We start from the raw sequence: 16,843 nt of genomic DNA on the forward strand, positions 1-16,843 counted from the left end.
CGGCCGGGGCGCCCGGGCCCGCGCCTCCGTTGCCGTGGCAACGCGGGTCGTCGCGGGGAGGGGAGGGCTGGGGGCGGAAGTGACGTCAGGCGCGGAGGGGGAGGGGCGGCCGGGCCGGTGCGGGGCCACGTGAGCGCGCCCGGGGTTTGACAGGGAGCGGGGCGGGAGGAAGGAAGGAAGGACCGGCAGCCGGAGGGACACCCCGAGGGACACCCCGAGGGACACCCCGAGGGACACCCCGAGGGGCAGCCGGAGGGGCACCCGGAGGGGCACCCGGAGGGGCACCCGGAGGGCATGGGGGCGGAGGAGCCGGGCGCACGGCAGCAGTGAGGGCCGGGCCGGGGCACGGGGCCGCCCAGGGGGCCCTTCCCCCCTCCCCCCCTCCCGCCCCCCCTTCGCCCGCTCCCTCAGACGCGGGCGAGCGGGGCCGGGGCAGGAGGACCGGCCGGGGGCGGGCGGACGGGCCGGTCGGCCCAGGGCCGGGGCCGGGGCCGGGGCCGGGGGAGAAGGACTGGCGGGGCTCCTCGCCGCAATATTAGTAATAGAGAACCGGGGCCCGCCAGGTGGGCCGGGCCTAGGGCGGCGCTGAGGCGCGGGGCCCCCTCTCTCTCCCCCCCGGGCGGCGGCGGCGGCGGCGGCGGCGGCGGCGGGGCCGGAGGAGGAAGGGGCGGCCCAGCCCGGCCATTGCCCAGGACGCCCGGCCATTGCCCAGGACACCCTCCGCCCCGCTTCCCCTTGGGGACGCCTTCTCTTTTCTCTTCCTTTTTAAAACATTTAAAAAAAATGTTTTAAGGAGATGTTCGTCCCCTTGATTCTATTTATCGTTCTTGTCTGTCCCTCCCCCCCCCCCCCCCACTAGACTGTGCGCCCGTCAAAGGGCAGGGACCGGCTCGCTCTGTTACCGATTTGTCCCTGCCGAGCGCTTAGGCCAGTGCCCTGCACATAGTAAGCGCTCCATAAATACTATTGAATGAACCCCCTGTCTCCCCCCTTGGAAATAGATGGGCTTTGCGGCCGGGGAGACCCAGGAGCCTCCCCCCCGCCAGGCCCAGAGACCCGGAGGGAGACAGAGACTCACACGCCCGCACCCAGAGACGCTCGCCAGGACCGACGTTTTTGTTGGTTTTTGGGGTGGTTTTTCTCCCTCCCCTCGGACCTGCTGCTTCTCCCGTCACCACAGTGGGAGCCAGGAAGAGGCCTAGTTGCTAGCGGTAGTTTTCCCGTGAGAGCTAGGTTTTGGGGGTTTTCTTTTTGGGTTTTGGGTTTTTTTTGTTTTGTTTTTGGGTTTTTTTTGACAGCATAATCTCTTTTTCTTTCATTTTGTGTTTTCGAACGTTTATAAATTGGACCAGGAGCAGCCACGACGGCATTCCTACAGAAGAAGGGGGAGGACTCCCAAGCGGCTTTCAAGGAGGTCCCTGGGTGGAAATTTGGGGTGAAGATGAAACCGGAAAGAGGTAAATTCTCTTTTTTTTCCTTCCCGAATCCTAATTAAGCTGATACCTGTATAGTTTTTTTCCCCAATCCTAATTAATCTGATACTGTATAGGTTTTTTCCCCAATCCTAATTAATATGATACTGTATAGGTTTGTTCCTGAATCCTAATTAACCTGATACCTGTATAGGTTTTTTCCCAGATCCTAATTAATCTGATACCTGTATAGGTTTTTTCCCGGATCCTAATTAATCTGAAACTGTATAGATTTTTTTTCCCGGATCCTAATTAATCTGAAACTGTATAGGTTTTTTCCCGGATCCTAATTAATCTGATACCTGTATAGGTTTTTTCCCGGATCCTATCTGATACCTGTATAGTTTTTTTCCCGAATCCTAATTAATCTGATACCTGTATAGTTTTTTCCCCGGATCCTAATTAATCTGATACCTGTATAGGTTTTTTTCCCCCCTCGATCCTAATTAATCTGGTAGCTGTATAGTTTTTTTATCGGATCCTAATTAATCTGATACCTGTATAGTGTTTTTTCCTGGATACTAATTAGTCTGATACCTGTGTAGTTTTTTTTTCCCGAATCCTAATTAATCTTATACTTGTATAGTTTTTTTTGAATCCTAATTAAGCCGATACCTGTATAGCTTTTTTTCCCCCGAATCCTACCTGTATAGTTTTTTTCCCAATCTTAATCTGATACCTGTATAAAGTTCTTTTTTTTAAATTGTCGTTGTTCTATGGAGGGTTTAAGCATGACTTTTTTTTTAAAGGAACGATTGCAAGTGTATAATAACAACCAGGCCAGATTGAAACATTTAATGCACACACCATCCAGGGCTGCAGATGTGTATCTATGATATCTATCTGTCTAGAATTATATTGCTATTGATGCCCCTTTACTTGTTTTGATGTCTGTCGCCCCCCTTCCAGACTGTCAGCCCGTTGTGGGCAGGGATTGTCTCTATTGCTGAATTGTATTTTCTAAGCGCTTAGTACAGTGCTCTGTGCACACAGGAAGCGCTCAGTAAATAGGATCGAATGAATGAATTGGGCAGATTGTCACTCTTCAGTTCGGGGGCTCATTTTGTTTTAAAAATTTCAGGTGATGAAGTTGTATGGCAATATAAGTCGAAGTAAATCTTCTTGAACCAAATTGTAATCTTGATAAGATTTACTTAGTCTTTGACGAATGGATTTTTTTGGAGAGGGAAAGGAGAAGAGGAAATCAAGCCCAGATTAATATATTGCATTCTTGATTTCCTGTCGTACACTGTTATCTTATTTTTATGCTTTCTGGACAAGCCAAATAATTGCATTTGTTGGATATCCAGGATTGTATACAACTCTGATTCATAGATAAACTGGAGGGAGGGTTGTGGGGGGAAGGGGGGGGGCTTGAATTAAAGTTATTGCCTCATTTCTAAATCTGGATTTTTAGGAATTATCCTGTACATAATGTAGTACTTTTCAAGAAATAGAAACGGCCTGGAAACCTTTATTTTTAATTTTGTTGGGGGATCGATGGCAGGGGCCACCTTTATAGAATTCAGGAGTCTATACTACTTTTGCTTTTGTTTTTAAAAAAAATCCAAGAAATCAAATTAGGAACAAGCCTTATATTTTTGCTTAGCTCTTCAGATATCTAAAATTCTTAAGCCATTTGTAATTTATAACTCTATACTGGATTAGTTCCTGCTCTGATCTTGGTTTTATTTTTAAGATCTGTTTTAAGTCTACAAAATCTACCTCATCTTTGAGGTTGTAAAGTGACTGTGATGTAGCTATTTGAAATTCAGATATCTATTAGAGAAGCAGCGTGGCTCAGTGGAAAGAGCACGGGCTTTGGAGTCAGGGCTCATGAGTTCGAATCCCAGCTCTGCCACTTGTTGGCTGTGTGACTGTGGGCAAGTCACTTAACTTCTCTGTGCCTCAGTTCCCTCATCTGTAAAATGGGGATTAAGACTGTGGGACAACCTGATTCCCCTATGTCTACCCCAGCGCTTAGAACAGTGCTCGGCACATAGTAAGTGCTTAACAAATACCAACATTATTATTATTATTAGGCAGTGAATATTTTTCTACATAGTATTTGGTAATGTGGTTTTACCAATTTCAGATCTGTTTTTTTTTTCAGTGTAACTTAACATTTGGACACTGTTCTGTTTTCTGAATAAGATGTAGGAAAAACCCAAGTAAAATCTCTAAGATACTGGGTTTTCGATTTATTTGGTTTTATTATTTTTACTTGAAAACAGGTAAGTTTATGCAGCTGTGTAGTGGCACGTCTTTAAAGGGCCTAGCTATTCCTGAGTGAGTTTCATTTGGGAGCCAGTTTAGTTGTCAGATTCCAACAGTGACATTTGAAAGCTATCATCAAGGTCAATTCTTGCATCTCCAAATAAATAAGCAAATAAAACCAAAGTCAATATTTGCATGGTTTTTTGTTCACTTATAGGTAGACTTAACTAGAGCAGTTCAAAATGCTTTATCTGACTTTCTTTTTCTAAAGCTAGTAATAAAAGACCCAAAATACAAGAACTGATGTAGTTTGCTAAGGAAGACCAACAGATACAAAAGTCATCACTCTTTAAGCTGTGGATGTACCTCTCCAAGATTTCATCTCAGGATATTTTTTTTTGTCAATATGCAAAGAATTGTATATCTAGTGTTCCGAATACATTTCACGATCACAGTCTTCAGACATTGTTAAAGTAGAACATATTAAGCAATGCTTAAGTCACCAGCAATATGAAGTATGTTTTGGATCCCAAATAAAGAAACCGAATGACTATTTTACCAATCGAACTGTCATGTTATTTAGTCGATCCTTTGGCATTGGTCTCCAGCGAGACCCTAAGGTTCAACTAGTTCCACAGGCACTCGGATTCAAACGTGAATTGGTATAACAGTGTGAGGGTTTGCGTGTGGTGCGTGCCGTCGAGCCACTGCACCATAGGATAGCAACCAGCCAAGTGTACAATCACCTGTTCAGTTTTATGAAAATGAACAGTGAAGAATTCATGCGTATCTTCCACCGCCAAGAGCCAAATATGTATAATACATGCGCCTTCAGCTTAGTGAGCCAACATCCAAATTTGAGAAACTTCAAATTCCGAAAGGGTGCCTAAGAGTACCAGCAATTCATATTTTCATAGCTCTACCAGTGGTTATTTTAATGTCATTATTTCCACAATATAAAGGCTGTTGTCATGGGACCTCACAGAGATGAGCCTCTCTTCGATAAACTGATAGATATCATCGATTTGGTCGTGAATGGAGGCATTTGAGGTGAGAATATAGATTTTTGAAATAAGTTAGAACTTCAATTTTGAAATGGGCTAGAGGTTACCGACATCTTGGTACACTCCCAAGCGCTTAGTACAGTGTTCTGCACACAGTCAAGCACTCAATAAATAGTACTGATTAATTGATCTTCACAGAGATTCAGAGCAAGCACTGCCTATCTTGAGGCAATAGTCAATGGACTAGATAGTCACAACCCCATTACATACTAATGAGCTATTAAGGTAGAGGTAAGAAATGGAGGGGGAGGATTTGGTGGAGAGAAGAGTTAAAAGGAAAGAATGGAGAACAATCAGCATGCGCATGATAAAATTGATCTGACACCTGCCAATAGCCAGTTCCTTGTGGTTGCAAAATGCAACAAAAATGTCAGGCCAGGGAGAAGAAAGAAAATAAAGTCACCTTGAGGAAGGAAGTAGTCTGCTGTGTGACCTTGGGCAGGTTACTTAACTTCTCTTTGTCTCAGTTTTTTCATCTGCAAATTGAGGATTAAATACCAGCTCTCCTTCCTCATACACTGTGAGCCCCATGTGGGGCAGAGATTGCATCCAACCTCATTTATCTTGCACCTCCCCCGCTACACTGTAAGCTCGCTGTGGGCAGGGAATGTGTCTACCAACTCTGTTGTACTGTCTTCTCCCAAGCGCTCAGTACAGTCTCTGCACACAGTAAGCAGTCAATAAACATCATTGATTGAGAGAGAAGCAGCGTGGCTCAGTGGAAAGAGCATGGGCTTTGGAGTCAGGGCTCATGAGTTCGAATCCCAGCTCTGCCACTTGTCGGCTGTGTGACTGTGGGCGAGTCACTTAACTTCTCTGTGCCTCAGTTCCCTCATCTGTAAAATGGGGATTAAGACTGTGAGCCCCACGTGGGACAACCTGATTCCTCTATGTCTACCCCAGCGCTTAGAACAGTGCTTGGCACATAGTAAGCGCTTAACAAATACCAACATTATTATCTACCTCAGTGGTTAGTATGATACTCGGCACATAGTAGATGCTTAAGAAATACGGTTGTTATTATTATTAAAACAGAGGAGCTGGCCTTTTGATAAGGTACCACGTTATTATTAACCAGTTGAAATCACCTTCATGGAGAACTGAAACTAAAACCTTTGAGAAGATCGGCTTAAGAGCAGGGACCTGAATTCCTCTCCAAGCAAACCCTACAGTCTGCTGTGTAAAGGAACCCCTTTTATGACCCCGTTGGAGGGCTGGATTTTAAACTTCTGCTTAAAGGATGAGAGAATACCAAATCATCCAGCTGCGATATTTCAGACAAAGTTTGAAGGGCAGTTGGGCGACTCCAGTAGTCAGAGCAAATGAAAGGGGGTGGTTGGATACCTTTGAAAAAGAAAGAGGATAGGCTCCCTCTGGATATACTTTGCCACCAGCATGTCAAAGGCTGGCCTTATTGGGCTCTTATCTAGTTCCCCTGATAGGTCTTCCTAGACCTGTTGCTGCCAAATGGTTATATAGTTGGCGTGTCTTCTGATTTTCTGATACAGATAAGGTTAAAAGAGAAGGCCTCCCATCTAACCAGTAAGAGGAAAGGAGTCAAATTATTCCAAAATTCCCCGGGGGGGAGTGGGTAGTCGTAATAGTTTGCTACTCTTAATCAAGTTATACTATATGTGATTTTGAAAAATGTGTTTAGTACATTATTAATCTAATGTGAAGTTTGCAGAGCACCCAATGTTGCCTTCCTTTTACTTTTCCTTTCTTACACTTGGTTCTGTATCCTTTGGTCACTTGATGGTCACCCCTCCTTCAGCCCCACAGCACTTATGTACATATCTGTAATTTATATTAATGTCCATCTCCTCTCTCATTGTGGGTGGGAATCGGGTTTACCAACTCTATTGTAATGTTGGTATTTGTTAAGCGCTTACTGTGTGCAGAGCACTGTTCTAAGCGCTGGGGTAGATACAGGGTAATCAGGTTGTCCCACATGAGGGTCACAGTCTTAATCCCCATTTTACAGATGAGGGAACTGAGGCCCAGAGAAGTTAAGTGACTTGCCCACAGTCACACAACTGACAAGTGGCAGAGCCAGGATTTGAATCCACGATCTCTGACTCCTAATCTCTGGCTCTTTCCACTGAGCCATGCTGCTTCCCAATAATGTTGATATTTGTTAAGCGCTTACTATGTGCAGAGCACTATTCTAAGCGCTGAGCTAGATACAGGGTAATCAGGTTGTCCCACGTGAGGCTCCCAGTTAATCCCCATTTTACAGATGAGGTAACTAAGGCACAGAGAAGTGAAGTGACTTGCTCACAGTCACACAGCTGACAAGTGGCAGAGCCGGGATTCGAACCCATGACCTCTGACTCCCTAGCCCGGGTTCTTTCAACTGAGACACGCTGACCCATGTACTCTCCCGAGTGCTTAATACAGTGCTCAGAAACACAGTAAGTGCTAAATAAATACCATTGATCAAGTTCAGCGAAAGATGTGATATCACAGATCAGTAAAAATTATTCCACACAGTCCATTAAATGTGCAGAGCATTTATTTAGAAACATTAAAGAGAAGTAAATGACAGACCCTGCCCTTGAAAAACTTGCTATCATCAAATATTTTTCTTTAGCTCAGTTGTTTTACTAAACTCGGCTTTTCCCACCATTATTATTATTTTGTTTTTTAAGTGCTCTGTCTTATGTACATGATCGGGTCATCCCTGAGATGAGCTCACTTCTGGGATGCTCGATTCATATAAGGAGTCACACAGCATTGTGTCCTCTTGGCAGTATGTATATCTTGTAGGGTGCAAATTACATTAAAAAAAAGAACATTGAGGGATTTTGCATTTACTGTTACAGACTTTTTTAAATCTTTTTTTTTCCCAGAAAAACTGCAGCTATTTTGCTAAAGTTGTTACTCTAAGGCCAGGAAATGCTACTTCTGAGCATTATCATTTATTTGAAAAAGGAAGAAAAAGATCATTAAAAGGAGAATCTTGGGACTCCTGTGTAAGGAAGGATTATTGGAAAGCCGGTTTTCTCTTTTCAGTGCAGGTGTTCAAGGCAAGATGTTTGTTCTTCTTCAATCTGACCACAAAAAGATTTCCCAAATGTATTGCTTTTGGATTTTGAAAGTTGTATTTAAATCCTTAAATTTAAATTTGGATTCATTTAGAGTTGACTCAGTTTTAGCCTTTACATTAAAGTAAATGGCCTGTTCCCTGTGAAATAGTTGTGGGCAAGGCAAAATGGGAAGTTTGTTTTTAACAGTCCATATATTCAACGAAAGACAACCCAATTAAGATTTTTCTGATATCTCCAATGAATTGTCTTTTCAAATCTAGACACTTAGATTTAATGTGTTGGAAGGCATCAAATCTCAGTTGTTTAAGGAACAAAAGTTAGGTGTAGAGCAGTTCAGATGTAATAATCTTTCTTGCTTTACAGGGACATCAAGATGACTTTGGAAGTGCTGCATCATGAGGCTTAAATGCCTCTTAGAAAAGGGGGAGAAATAGGAAAGGTTGATCATGAGATCCCTGAATTTAAACACTTCTGGGTCAATATAAAAAGGTTGGGTGGATGTAAACCATTGCGAAAAATGATCGGTGTGTTAGATTTAGAATCTGCGATCACTGATATTACCCCATAACCGTGCTACGCTATAGAGTTTCTCCATTTCTCTCTTCAAGTATGAGGCATCTGTGCAATGGAATTTAAATTTAAGCCTTATTTCAGAAAGTGAGAAGATAAGTAAACGATTATTTAAATGGCCAGTAAAAAAAAAATCTTAGAAAAAGCAATTAATCAGGGGTATTTATTGAGAGAATACCAAGTGGGAAGCACTGTAGTAAGTTTTGGAGAGAGCATAGTAGATGTAAGAAACATAGCCCCTGCCCACAAGGGGTTTACGTTTTAAGAGGGAGACATAAAAGATATCACCCCAGCACTTTTTATATTCACAACCTCCCATGGCACTGTTGAATACATAGCTTTGCACTTTTTCAAACACTTTTTAAAACAGTGAGGGGCCCCTTAAAAGTTAGGGGAATCCTAGTTGCCTATTTTATAAGCTGTATTCCGGAGGAGGAGAATATGTTCATTCACTCATATTTATTAAGTCTTTACTGTGTGCAGAGCACTGTACTAAGTGCTTGGGAAAGCACAGAACAGCAATAAAGAGTGGCAATCCCTGCCCACAATGAACTCACAGTCTAGAGGGGGTACAAGTAAATAAAATTACAGATATGTTCATAAGTGCTGTGGGGTTGGGAGAGGGAGGAAGAGAAAAGAGAGCAAGTCAAGGTGATGCAGAAGGGAGTGGGAGATAAGGAAAAGTGGGATTTAGTCTGGGAAGCCTTATCAGAGGAGATGTGCCTTCAGTAAGGCTGTGAAGGGGGGAGAACAATTGTCCGTGGATTTGAGGAGGGAGGGCGTTCCAGGCCAGCGGTAGGATGTGGGCCAGGGGTTGGCGGCGAGACAGGAAAGGTGGAGGCACAGTGAGAAGGTTAGCACCAGAGGAGCAAAGTGTGGGGGCTGGGATGAAGAAGGAGAGAAGGGAGGTGAGGTAAGAAGGGGCCAAGGTGACGGAGAGCTTTAAAGCCAATGGTGAGGACTTTTTGTTTAATACGGAGGTGGATAGGCAACCCCTGGAGGTTTTTGAGGAGGAGAGTGACACGTCCTGAAAGTTTCTGTAAAAAGATGATCTGGGCAGCAGAGTGAAGTAACGGACTGGAGTGGGGAGAGGCAGGAGGTTTGGAGGTCAGCAAGGAGGCTGATGCGGTAATATAGATGGGATAGGATAAATGATTATACTAATGTGCTAGCAGTTTGGATGGAGAGGTGAGGGGGGTTTTTAGCAATGCTGTGAAGGTGGGACTGACGAGATTTGGTGACAGATTGAATACGTGGGTTGAATGAGAGGGAAGTGTCAAGGATAACACCAAGGTTAGGGGCTGGTGAGACAGGAAGGATGGTGGTGCCGCCTGCAGTGACGGGAAAGTCCAGGAGAGGAGGGGTTTGGGTGGGAAGATAAGGAGCTCTGTTTTGGACATGTTACATTTGAGGTGACAGGAGGACATCTTGAAGGCAGGAGGAGATGCGAACCTGGAGAGAGGGAGAGAGAGCATTCAATTGTATTTATTGAGAGTTTACTGTGTGCAGAGCACTGTACTAAGCGCTTGGAATGTACAATTCGGCAACAGAGACAATCCCTGCCTAACAACAGGATCAGGGGAGGAGATGTAGATTTGGGTATAGATTAGAGGTGGTAGTTGAAGCCATGGGAGCAAATGAGTTCTCCAAGGGAATGAATGTAGATGGAGAATAGAAGGACCCAGAACTGAACCTTGAGGGACTCCCACAGTTAGGGGATGGGAGGCAGAGGGAGAGCCTAAGTAGGAGACTGAGAATGAATGGCCAGAGAGATAAGAGGAGAAATAGGAGCGGACGGAGCCAGTGGATCCAAGGTTGGGTAACGTTTCCAGGAGAAGGGGGTGGTCCACAGTGTCAAAGGCATCTGTGAGGTCGGGGAGGATTAGGATGGAGTAGAAGCAGTTGGATTTGGCAAGAAAGAGATCACTGGTGACCTTTGAGAGGGTGATTTCAGTGGAGTGAAGGAGACGGAAGACAGATTGGAGGGGATCCAGGAGAGGATTGGAGGAAAGGAATTTGTGACAGCGGGTGTAGACGACTCGCTCAAGGAGTTTGGAGAGGAATGGTAGGATGGAGATGGGGCAATAACTGGAGGGAACTGTGGGGTCAAGGGAGGGTGTTTTTTTTAGGATGGGACATACATGGGCATGTTTGAAGGCAGTGGGGAAGAAGCCATTGGAAAATGAACAGTCGAAGATGGCTGTTGGCGGGGGAAGGAGGGAGGGGGGCGAGAGTTTTTATAAGGTGCGAAGGAATGAGATCCAATGCACATGTGGAAGGGGAAACATTTGAGAGGAGGCAGGAAATCGTCTCTGGAGATACTCCTGGGAAGGATGGGAAAGTTAAAGAGGGGGCCAGGAGGAGGAGGGACTCTGGAGGGGCACAGGAAATATTAGGGAGCTCACACTCCCTTAATTTGATTTTCTTATTAATAATAATAATAATGACATTTGTTAAGCACTTAATCTGTGCAAAGCACTGTTCTAAGCGGTAGGGGGATACAAGGTGATCAGGTCGTTCCACATAGGGCTCACAGTCTTCATCCCCATTTTACAGATGAGGTAACAGGCCCAGAGAAGTTAAGTGACTTGCTCAAGGTCACACAGCTGACAAGCGGCGGAGCCAGAATTAGAACACATGACCTCTAACTCCCAAGCCTGTACTCTTTCCACTGAGCCATGCTGCTTCTGATTAATAAAGTAGATGGCTTGGCCACTGGGGGCAAGAGTTGGGGTAAGCAGAGGGACACAGGGCCTGAGGAGGGAATGTCTGGAGCAGCGGGCGCGGGCGATGGGCAGGGCTGTCAATAAGGGAAGAGAAATCGTTTTGCCGGGCAGAGGGGAGGGCAGAGTTAAAGCAAGCAAGGATAAATTTGAAGTGGACAAAGTCAGCCCAATATTTAGATTTCCACCAGCAGCATTCTGCAGACCGAGCACAAAAGCGAAGGAGGCGGACAATGCAGGCGATCCAGGGCTGTGGGTTAGTGGTATGAGAGCGACAAAGGGCTAGGGGAATGAGTGAGTTGAATTGAGTAGAGAGGGTGATGTTGAGAACATCTGTTTGTTGATCAAGTGTGGGTAGATTGGGTTTGGAGGCTAAGCAGGGTGTGATGAGAGTGTTGGATGGGGTCTAGAGATTGGGGGTCTCTCTGGGGGAATAGCACAGATTTACGGGGAGGAGGACTGTGGGAGAGGAGGCAAGTGAGAAGTTCGGGGTCAGAGAGAGGGATTTCAGAGTTGGTGAGGGTAGAGATTAGGCAGTGGTTAGAGATGAGAAGATAGAGTGTGTGTCCAAGTTGGTGAATGGGAGAGGTAGGGTGGAGAAGGAGGTCGGCGGAGTTGAGGATTGATAGAAGGTGGGCAACAGAGGGGCCATCGGGAACATCTGTGTGGCTATTGAAGTCCCTAGAGATCAAAGTGGGCATGGAGAAGGAGAAAAGGAATGTGTGAAAGGGATCAAAATGGTTAAAGAAGTTGTAACAATTTCTTTGCTCCACCCGACTCTTACATATCAATCAATCAATCTTATCTATTGAGTATGTACTGTGTGCAGAGCACTGTATTAAGCACTTGGGAGCATATAACAGAGTTGGTAGGCTCATTCCATGCCCATAATAAGCATATAAGTAGCGTGACTTAGTGGAAAGAGCACAGGCTTGAGAGTCAGGTCATGGGTTCCGCCACTTGTCAGCTATGTGACTTTAGGCAGGTCACTTAACTTTTCTGTCTCAGTTACCTCACCTTTAAATGGGGATTAAGACTGTGGAGTCCCAAGTGGGACAACTTGATAACCTTGTATTTTTCCTAGCGCTCAGAACAGTGCTTGGCACATAGTGCTTAACAAATACCATCATCATTATTATTATAAGTACTGTAGGACTGAGGAAGGGGTGAATAAAGGGTGTAAATCACGGCGACGCAGAAGGGAGTGGGAGAAGAGGAAATGAGGGCTTAGTCAGGGAAGGCCTCTAGGAGGAGACTTCAATAGGATTTTGAAGGGGGGAGAGTAATTGTCTATCGGATATGAAGAAGAAGAATGTTCCAGGCCACATATCTGGAGCTTGCGTGCCCCAGGAACACCTGCCTTGCTTTGGGGTCATCATCATCGTCACCATCATCAATAGTACTGAGTGCTTACGATGTGCAGAGCACCGTACTAGAGCTTGGGAGAGCACAGTAGAACAGAGAAGCAGTGTGGCTCTGTGGAAAGAGCCCGGGCTTGGGAGTCAGAGGTCATGGGTTTGAAGCCCGGCTCTGCCACTTGTCAGCTGTGTGACTGTGGGCAAGTCACTTAACTTCTCTGTGCCTCAGTTACCTCATCTGTAAAATGGGGGTTAACTGTGAGCCTCACGTGGGACCACCTGATTACCGTATATCTACCCCAGCGCTTAGAACAGTGCTCTGCCCATAGTAAGCGCTTAACAAATACCAACATTATTAACAGATTAACGTTCCCTGCCCACAACAAGCTTACAGTCTAGAGGGGTGACAAACATTAATAGAAATGCATAACTTATAATGTATAATTTATAAATATCTACATAAGGACTGTGGGGTTGACGGGGTAGGGCAAATATCAAATGCCCAGAGGTTACAGATCTAAGGACATAGATGTACCAACTGGAAGACATGGCAGAGAAATCCCAAAATTGTGTATGTTCTTCTGTGCACGCTGCTTACTGGTCTCCCCGGTTCTCACCAGTGAGCAAGCATAAGGTGTCTGGCCGTTCTCACCAGTGAGCAAGCATAAGGTGTCTGGCCGTCTATCACCTCTGGCCGTCTATCACCTTGGTGGTTTTATTTTGTAATGGCCCTCAGGGCCGGTAGAACACGAGGACACGGAACACAAGTTAATATAGTAGGCAATAGCTGAAGGTTCAAAGACTGGAATACACTATTTATGGGAAAGTCATTGACTTGAACAGTTTTTTAAGTGAAGTTTTTAGTGCAGAAATCTTCGATCCTTCGCAGTGGATTTGGAAAACCACTTTTGTAAATGAGAAATTGATATAAAGTGGTATTTTACTGCAGTAAAAAGCAGGTTCGAAAGTAGGGTAATCCTCTTAAAATAATATGTTTTTATTTTAGAAGATCACAGAGGTAAGCTGGGAAGGATGGTTGTTGCAGACCATTTTAAATAGCTCAAATATTTATTGAGTTTCTGAAGCATTGAGTACATCTTGAAATTATACATTGTACAGATTAACGTCTGTCTCTCCCACTAGATTGTAAGCCTGTTATAGGCAGGGAGCAGTCCACTAATTCTGTTGGATTGTACTCTCCCAAGTGTTTAGTACAGTGCTCTGCACATAGTAAGAGCTCAATAGATACAGTGATTATCATCCTAAATTTTATAATCGGGTACAAAACAATGAGGTTTAATAACCTAAGCTTTTAAGAAAAGGAAGGCTTGTTTCCTAACCTCATTTACAAATGATTTTCTTAACCTCCCCAGTGAGTATATAACTTTATGGATATATGCTGTGAAATATTTTAAGTGTTTAAGGACATTGGACTGCCTGGGATTTCTGGATTAAAACTTTTTTTCTTATCAGCCAACTAGTTTGCATGATCTCATGAAGCTCTGGGCTCTCTCACCTTGTTTCATCTGTTTCCTTCTACTCTTAAAATAGAACTGAGATTGGTAATTAACCCCAGCTGCACCCCACAGAAATGTTCATGGAAAATATTTTTGGGGCAATAAAATTAAAAAGTTTTCAATAAGGAGTGCTTGTTTAGAATAAACACATAGTTTATGAAGTGAGATGAGCATTGTTTTAGAAATGATTGCACCAAATTGAGCAGGCCTGCATAATGTGAGCATATCGGTTGCGATTTATTTTTAGTAGAAACTATAGGCTTTTTTGCCCCAGATCTCCACAACGAAAGACTTAGCAAAGTGCCAAAACGCTGGGAATAGGGCCGGCAAACTAGGACTACTTTGGTCTAAGACTCCTCTATCTAGGGATAACTGTGGGTTGTGTGGGTGTAAAACAGTGTCTCTCTTTTTAAAAGCCCTGCCCCCTTTTTGATCGTTTAGGCTTCAAAGTAGAGTTGTAGGTCTGGAATTATGTGGTTTGATGACATTCAACAGGCTAAGCAGGTACCCTCACGGAAGCCTGTGTTAGGGAGCACCTATATGTACCACAGTAGTTATGTTGCCCAGTGCTGTGTGCAATGAGTGGTGTGTAGGCAACCATTTCTTCTAGCACGGCACCCTAGTCAAGCAGGCTAGTCTTTCTAAACAAATATTCCCCAAATACCTACCAATGTTCTAGCCAAAATGTGTAGTGAAGATAAAGTCAGTATCCCTACTGAAGCGATACCTCTCTGATTTTGTGCAGTCCCATGAAAAGGGAAATCAATCAATGGTATTTATTCAAATCTTACTGTGTGCAGATCACTATACTTAACCACTTGGGAGAGTACAACAGAGTTGTTGGACATATTCCCTGCTCACAAGAGCTTACCGTCTAGATGAAATTAGTGAAATTAGGACAAGTGTCCTAAATCCCACAGTGCTAAAATCAACATTATCATTATTTGTGTGAAAAGCACTTTGGGATTTTAGTAGAAAAACTTTAAAGGCTAAATAACATTTCTTTTCATTTAAAATTTAATACACTTTCAAAGTGTTACAGACACTTAGATTTTGAAATTTTACTGGTGGAGGAGGAGGGTGAACTAATTTTTCTTTACCTCAGTAGTTATTAGTTCTTAGTCTACCATTGCAGACCCTGGTTCCATGAAATAATTGGAGGATTAAAATATGCATCATTAATTACCAGAATGGGCCATGGATATGCAGAATGACCATCTTACTCTATATCAAATTAAGAACTAGTTTTAACCCATGACAAGTTGTAGCACCTTTTTTTGAATATAAGTAATGGGGAGTGACTATAATAACTATAATAGCTTTAAGCCGTAATTAGACTTCATGTAGGTAATCAATGAGCTCCTCATAGTATGAACTGTGAGATTAAACGACTCCAATAGACCATCACACATGTCGGAGGAATAATTTAATTTATGAGTAATGTGTTATGGTAATAACACAAATCTTTAGATTGGAATAATCATGAAAATTTAAAATGCAATTAATTTAGCTCCCTAACTTCCATTGATTTTGCTCACTGCACTTTTCTCATTTTTCTAAAATCAGCACACTTTCTATTCTGTCAGGTGACTTTTGGAAAACAAGAAATTGTCATTTGTGTTCTTATTTCAAGTAATCAGTTAAGTTCTCTTTCAGATTTAGGAGGGCTCTACATTGCTCAGGCTTCAAAAGGGAGAAGAGCTTCCTTCTATTCTCTTACCATATTCCTTTGAAACCAGTTGCAAATTTGGCTTCAGGGGGAGGATAAGCGCCAGTAACCTAATTCGCTTGCTGGCAGGAGGCTTTAGTTACACTGTGTGACAGGACTTTGCCCAGGCCCCGCTTGGCACATGGTACCTGAGCCTCTGGTGCCAGATTACACCCTGTCCTCAGATTTATGACACAATAGGTTTCTCAATATTGCATCTTAAAATGCAAGTCGAAACCAATTCTTTAATAGGAACAATGTTATAAATTGGAGCTAGGTTGGAGGCCCTGCTTTTTCCAAAGTTGCCCAAATTGGGTAGTCAATCAATTACAGATCAGCAGTGTAGCTACATCAATGACTATTCAGTTCTCTTATAACAAGGGGTGGGGGTGGGGGGCAGGGGCGTTCTTGCTAAACCTCACTATAGTATGCCAGAAGAACGTTTCCTAGTTCCCTAAATGATCTAGCCAAAACACATAGTGAAAACATATTATGGCAGAACTGAATGAAGTCTTGTTGTAAATAGCAATCATACTGACGTGTAAAGGTAATACAGTACAAAAAGAAATACACAAAAACATTACTCCATAAATAATTTAGAAAGCATAGAGCCATTTAAACCCTTTTTCCAAACAAAATAATGGCCTCGGCGGGTCTATTTACGGGAGTTTTTCTGTTGTTCTAGTAATAATATTACAAATACAATTATGGTTGTTACTGTTCTTACTGTATTTGTTAAACACTTACTAGGGGCCTAATATTGTAAATACTTGTAAAACTCCCCTCGCCCCAAGCAGACTCCCACCTAATACTGCTTTCAAAAAATAAAATTAGCAGTTATACATAGCTGGTTGAAAAATGAAGAATAGATGATGGGAGAATATGCTGTGATGTTTACATGACTAAAACAGGATGATAAACCATAAGTTATTAAAAAGCATTTTAATTAGATAGTATACCTTTACTGGGTGCTAGCCGCATGCTAGGTAGGCACTGTATGCAGCGTAAAGTCCTTGCCCAGTAGGCTTAGAATATAAATAGCCCTTGTCCTAGTCCATTTTGACAATGTAGTATGAAGGAAGCCCAAAATAGACTAGAACATTTTCTTCTTGTCCCTATGATTTTTGGTTGTGTAAACAAACCATATTCTTGGAATCAGAGTAG

General features: G+C 43.5%; 1 protein-coding gene across 6 annotated transcripts in view; it reads left to right on the forward strand.

Moving 5' to 3' along the window:
- Positions 1–239: 239 nt before the first annotated feature.
- The window catches only part of FAM214A (family with sequence similarity 214 member A), a 95,834-nt gene continuing 79,230 nt past the window's right edge, over positions 240–16,843 (forward strand). Inside the window, exons 1-2 of one of the 6 annotated variants that reach the window (XM_029070078.2) lie at positions 240–326; positions 1,353–1,457. In XM_029070078.2, coding sequence (XP_028925911.1) covers positions 1,442–1,457 — 16 coding nt within the window. In that variant the 5' untranslated portion in view covers positions 240–326; positions 1,353–1,441. The other 5 variants (XM_029070081.2, XM_029070079.2, XM_029070075.2 and 2 more) reach the window with 5 other exon arrangements.

This window comes from Ornithorhynchus anatinus, chromosome 8 (assembly GCF_004115215.2).
Source record: "Ornithorhynchus anatinus isolate Pmale09 chromosome 8, mOrnAna1.pri.v4, whole genome shotgun sequence".
In the NCBI taxonomy this organism is placed as follows: Eukaryota; Metazoa; Chordata; class Mammalia; order Monotremata; family Ornithorhynchidae; genus Ornithorhynchus; species Ornithorhynchus anatinus.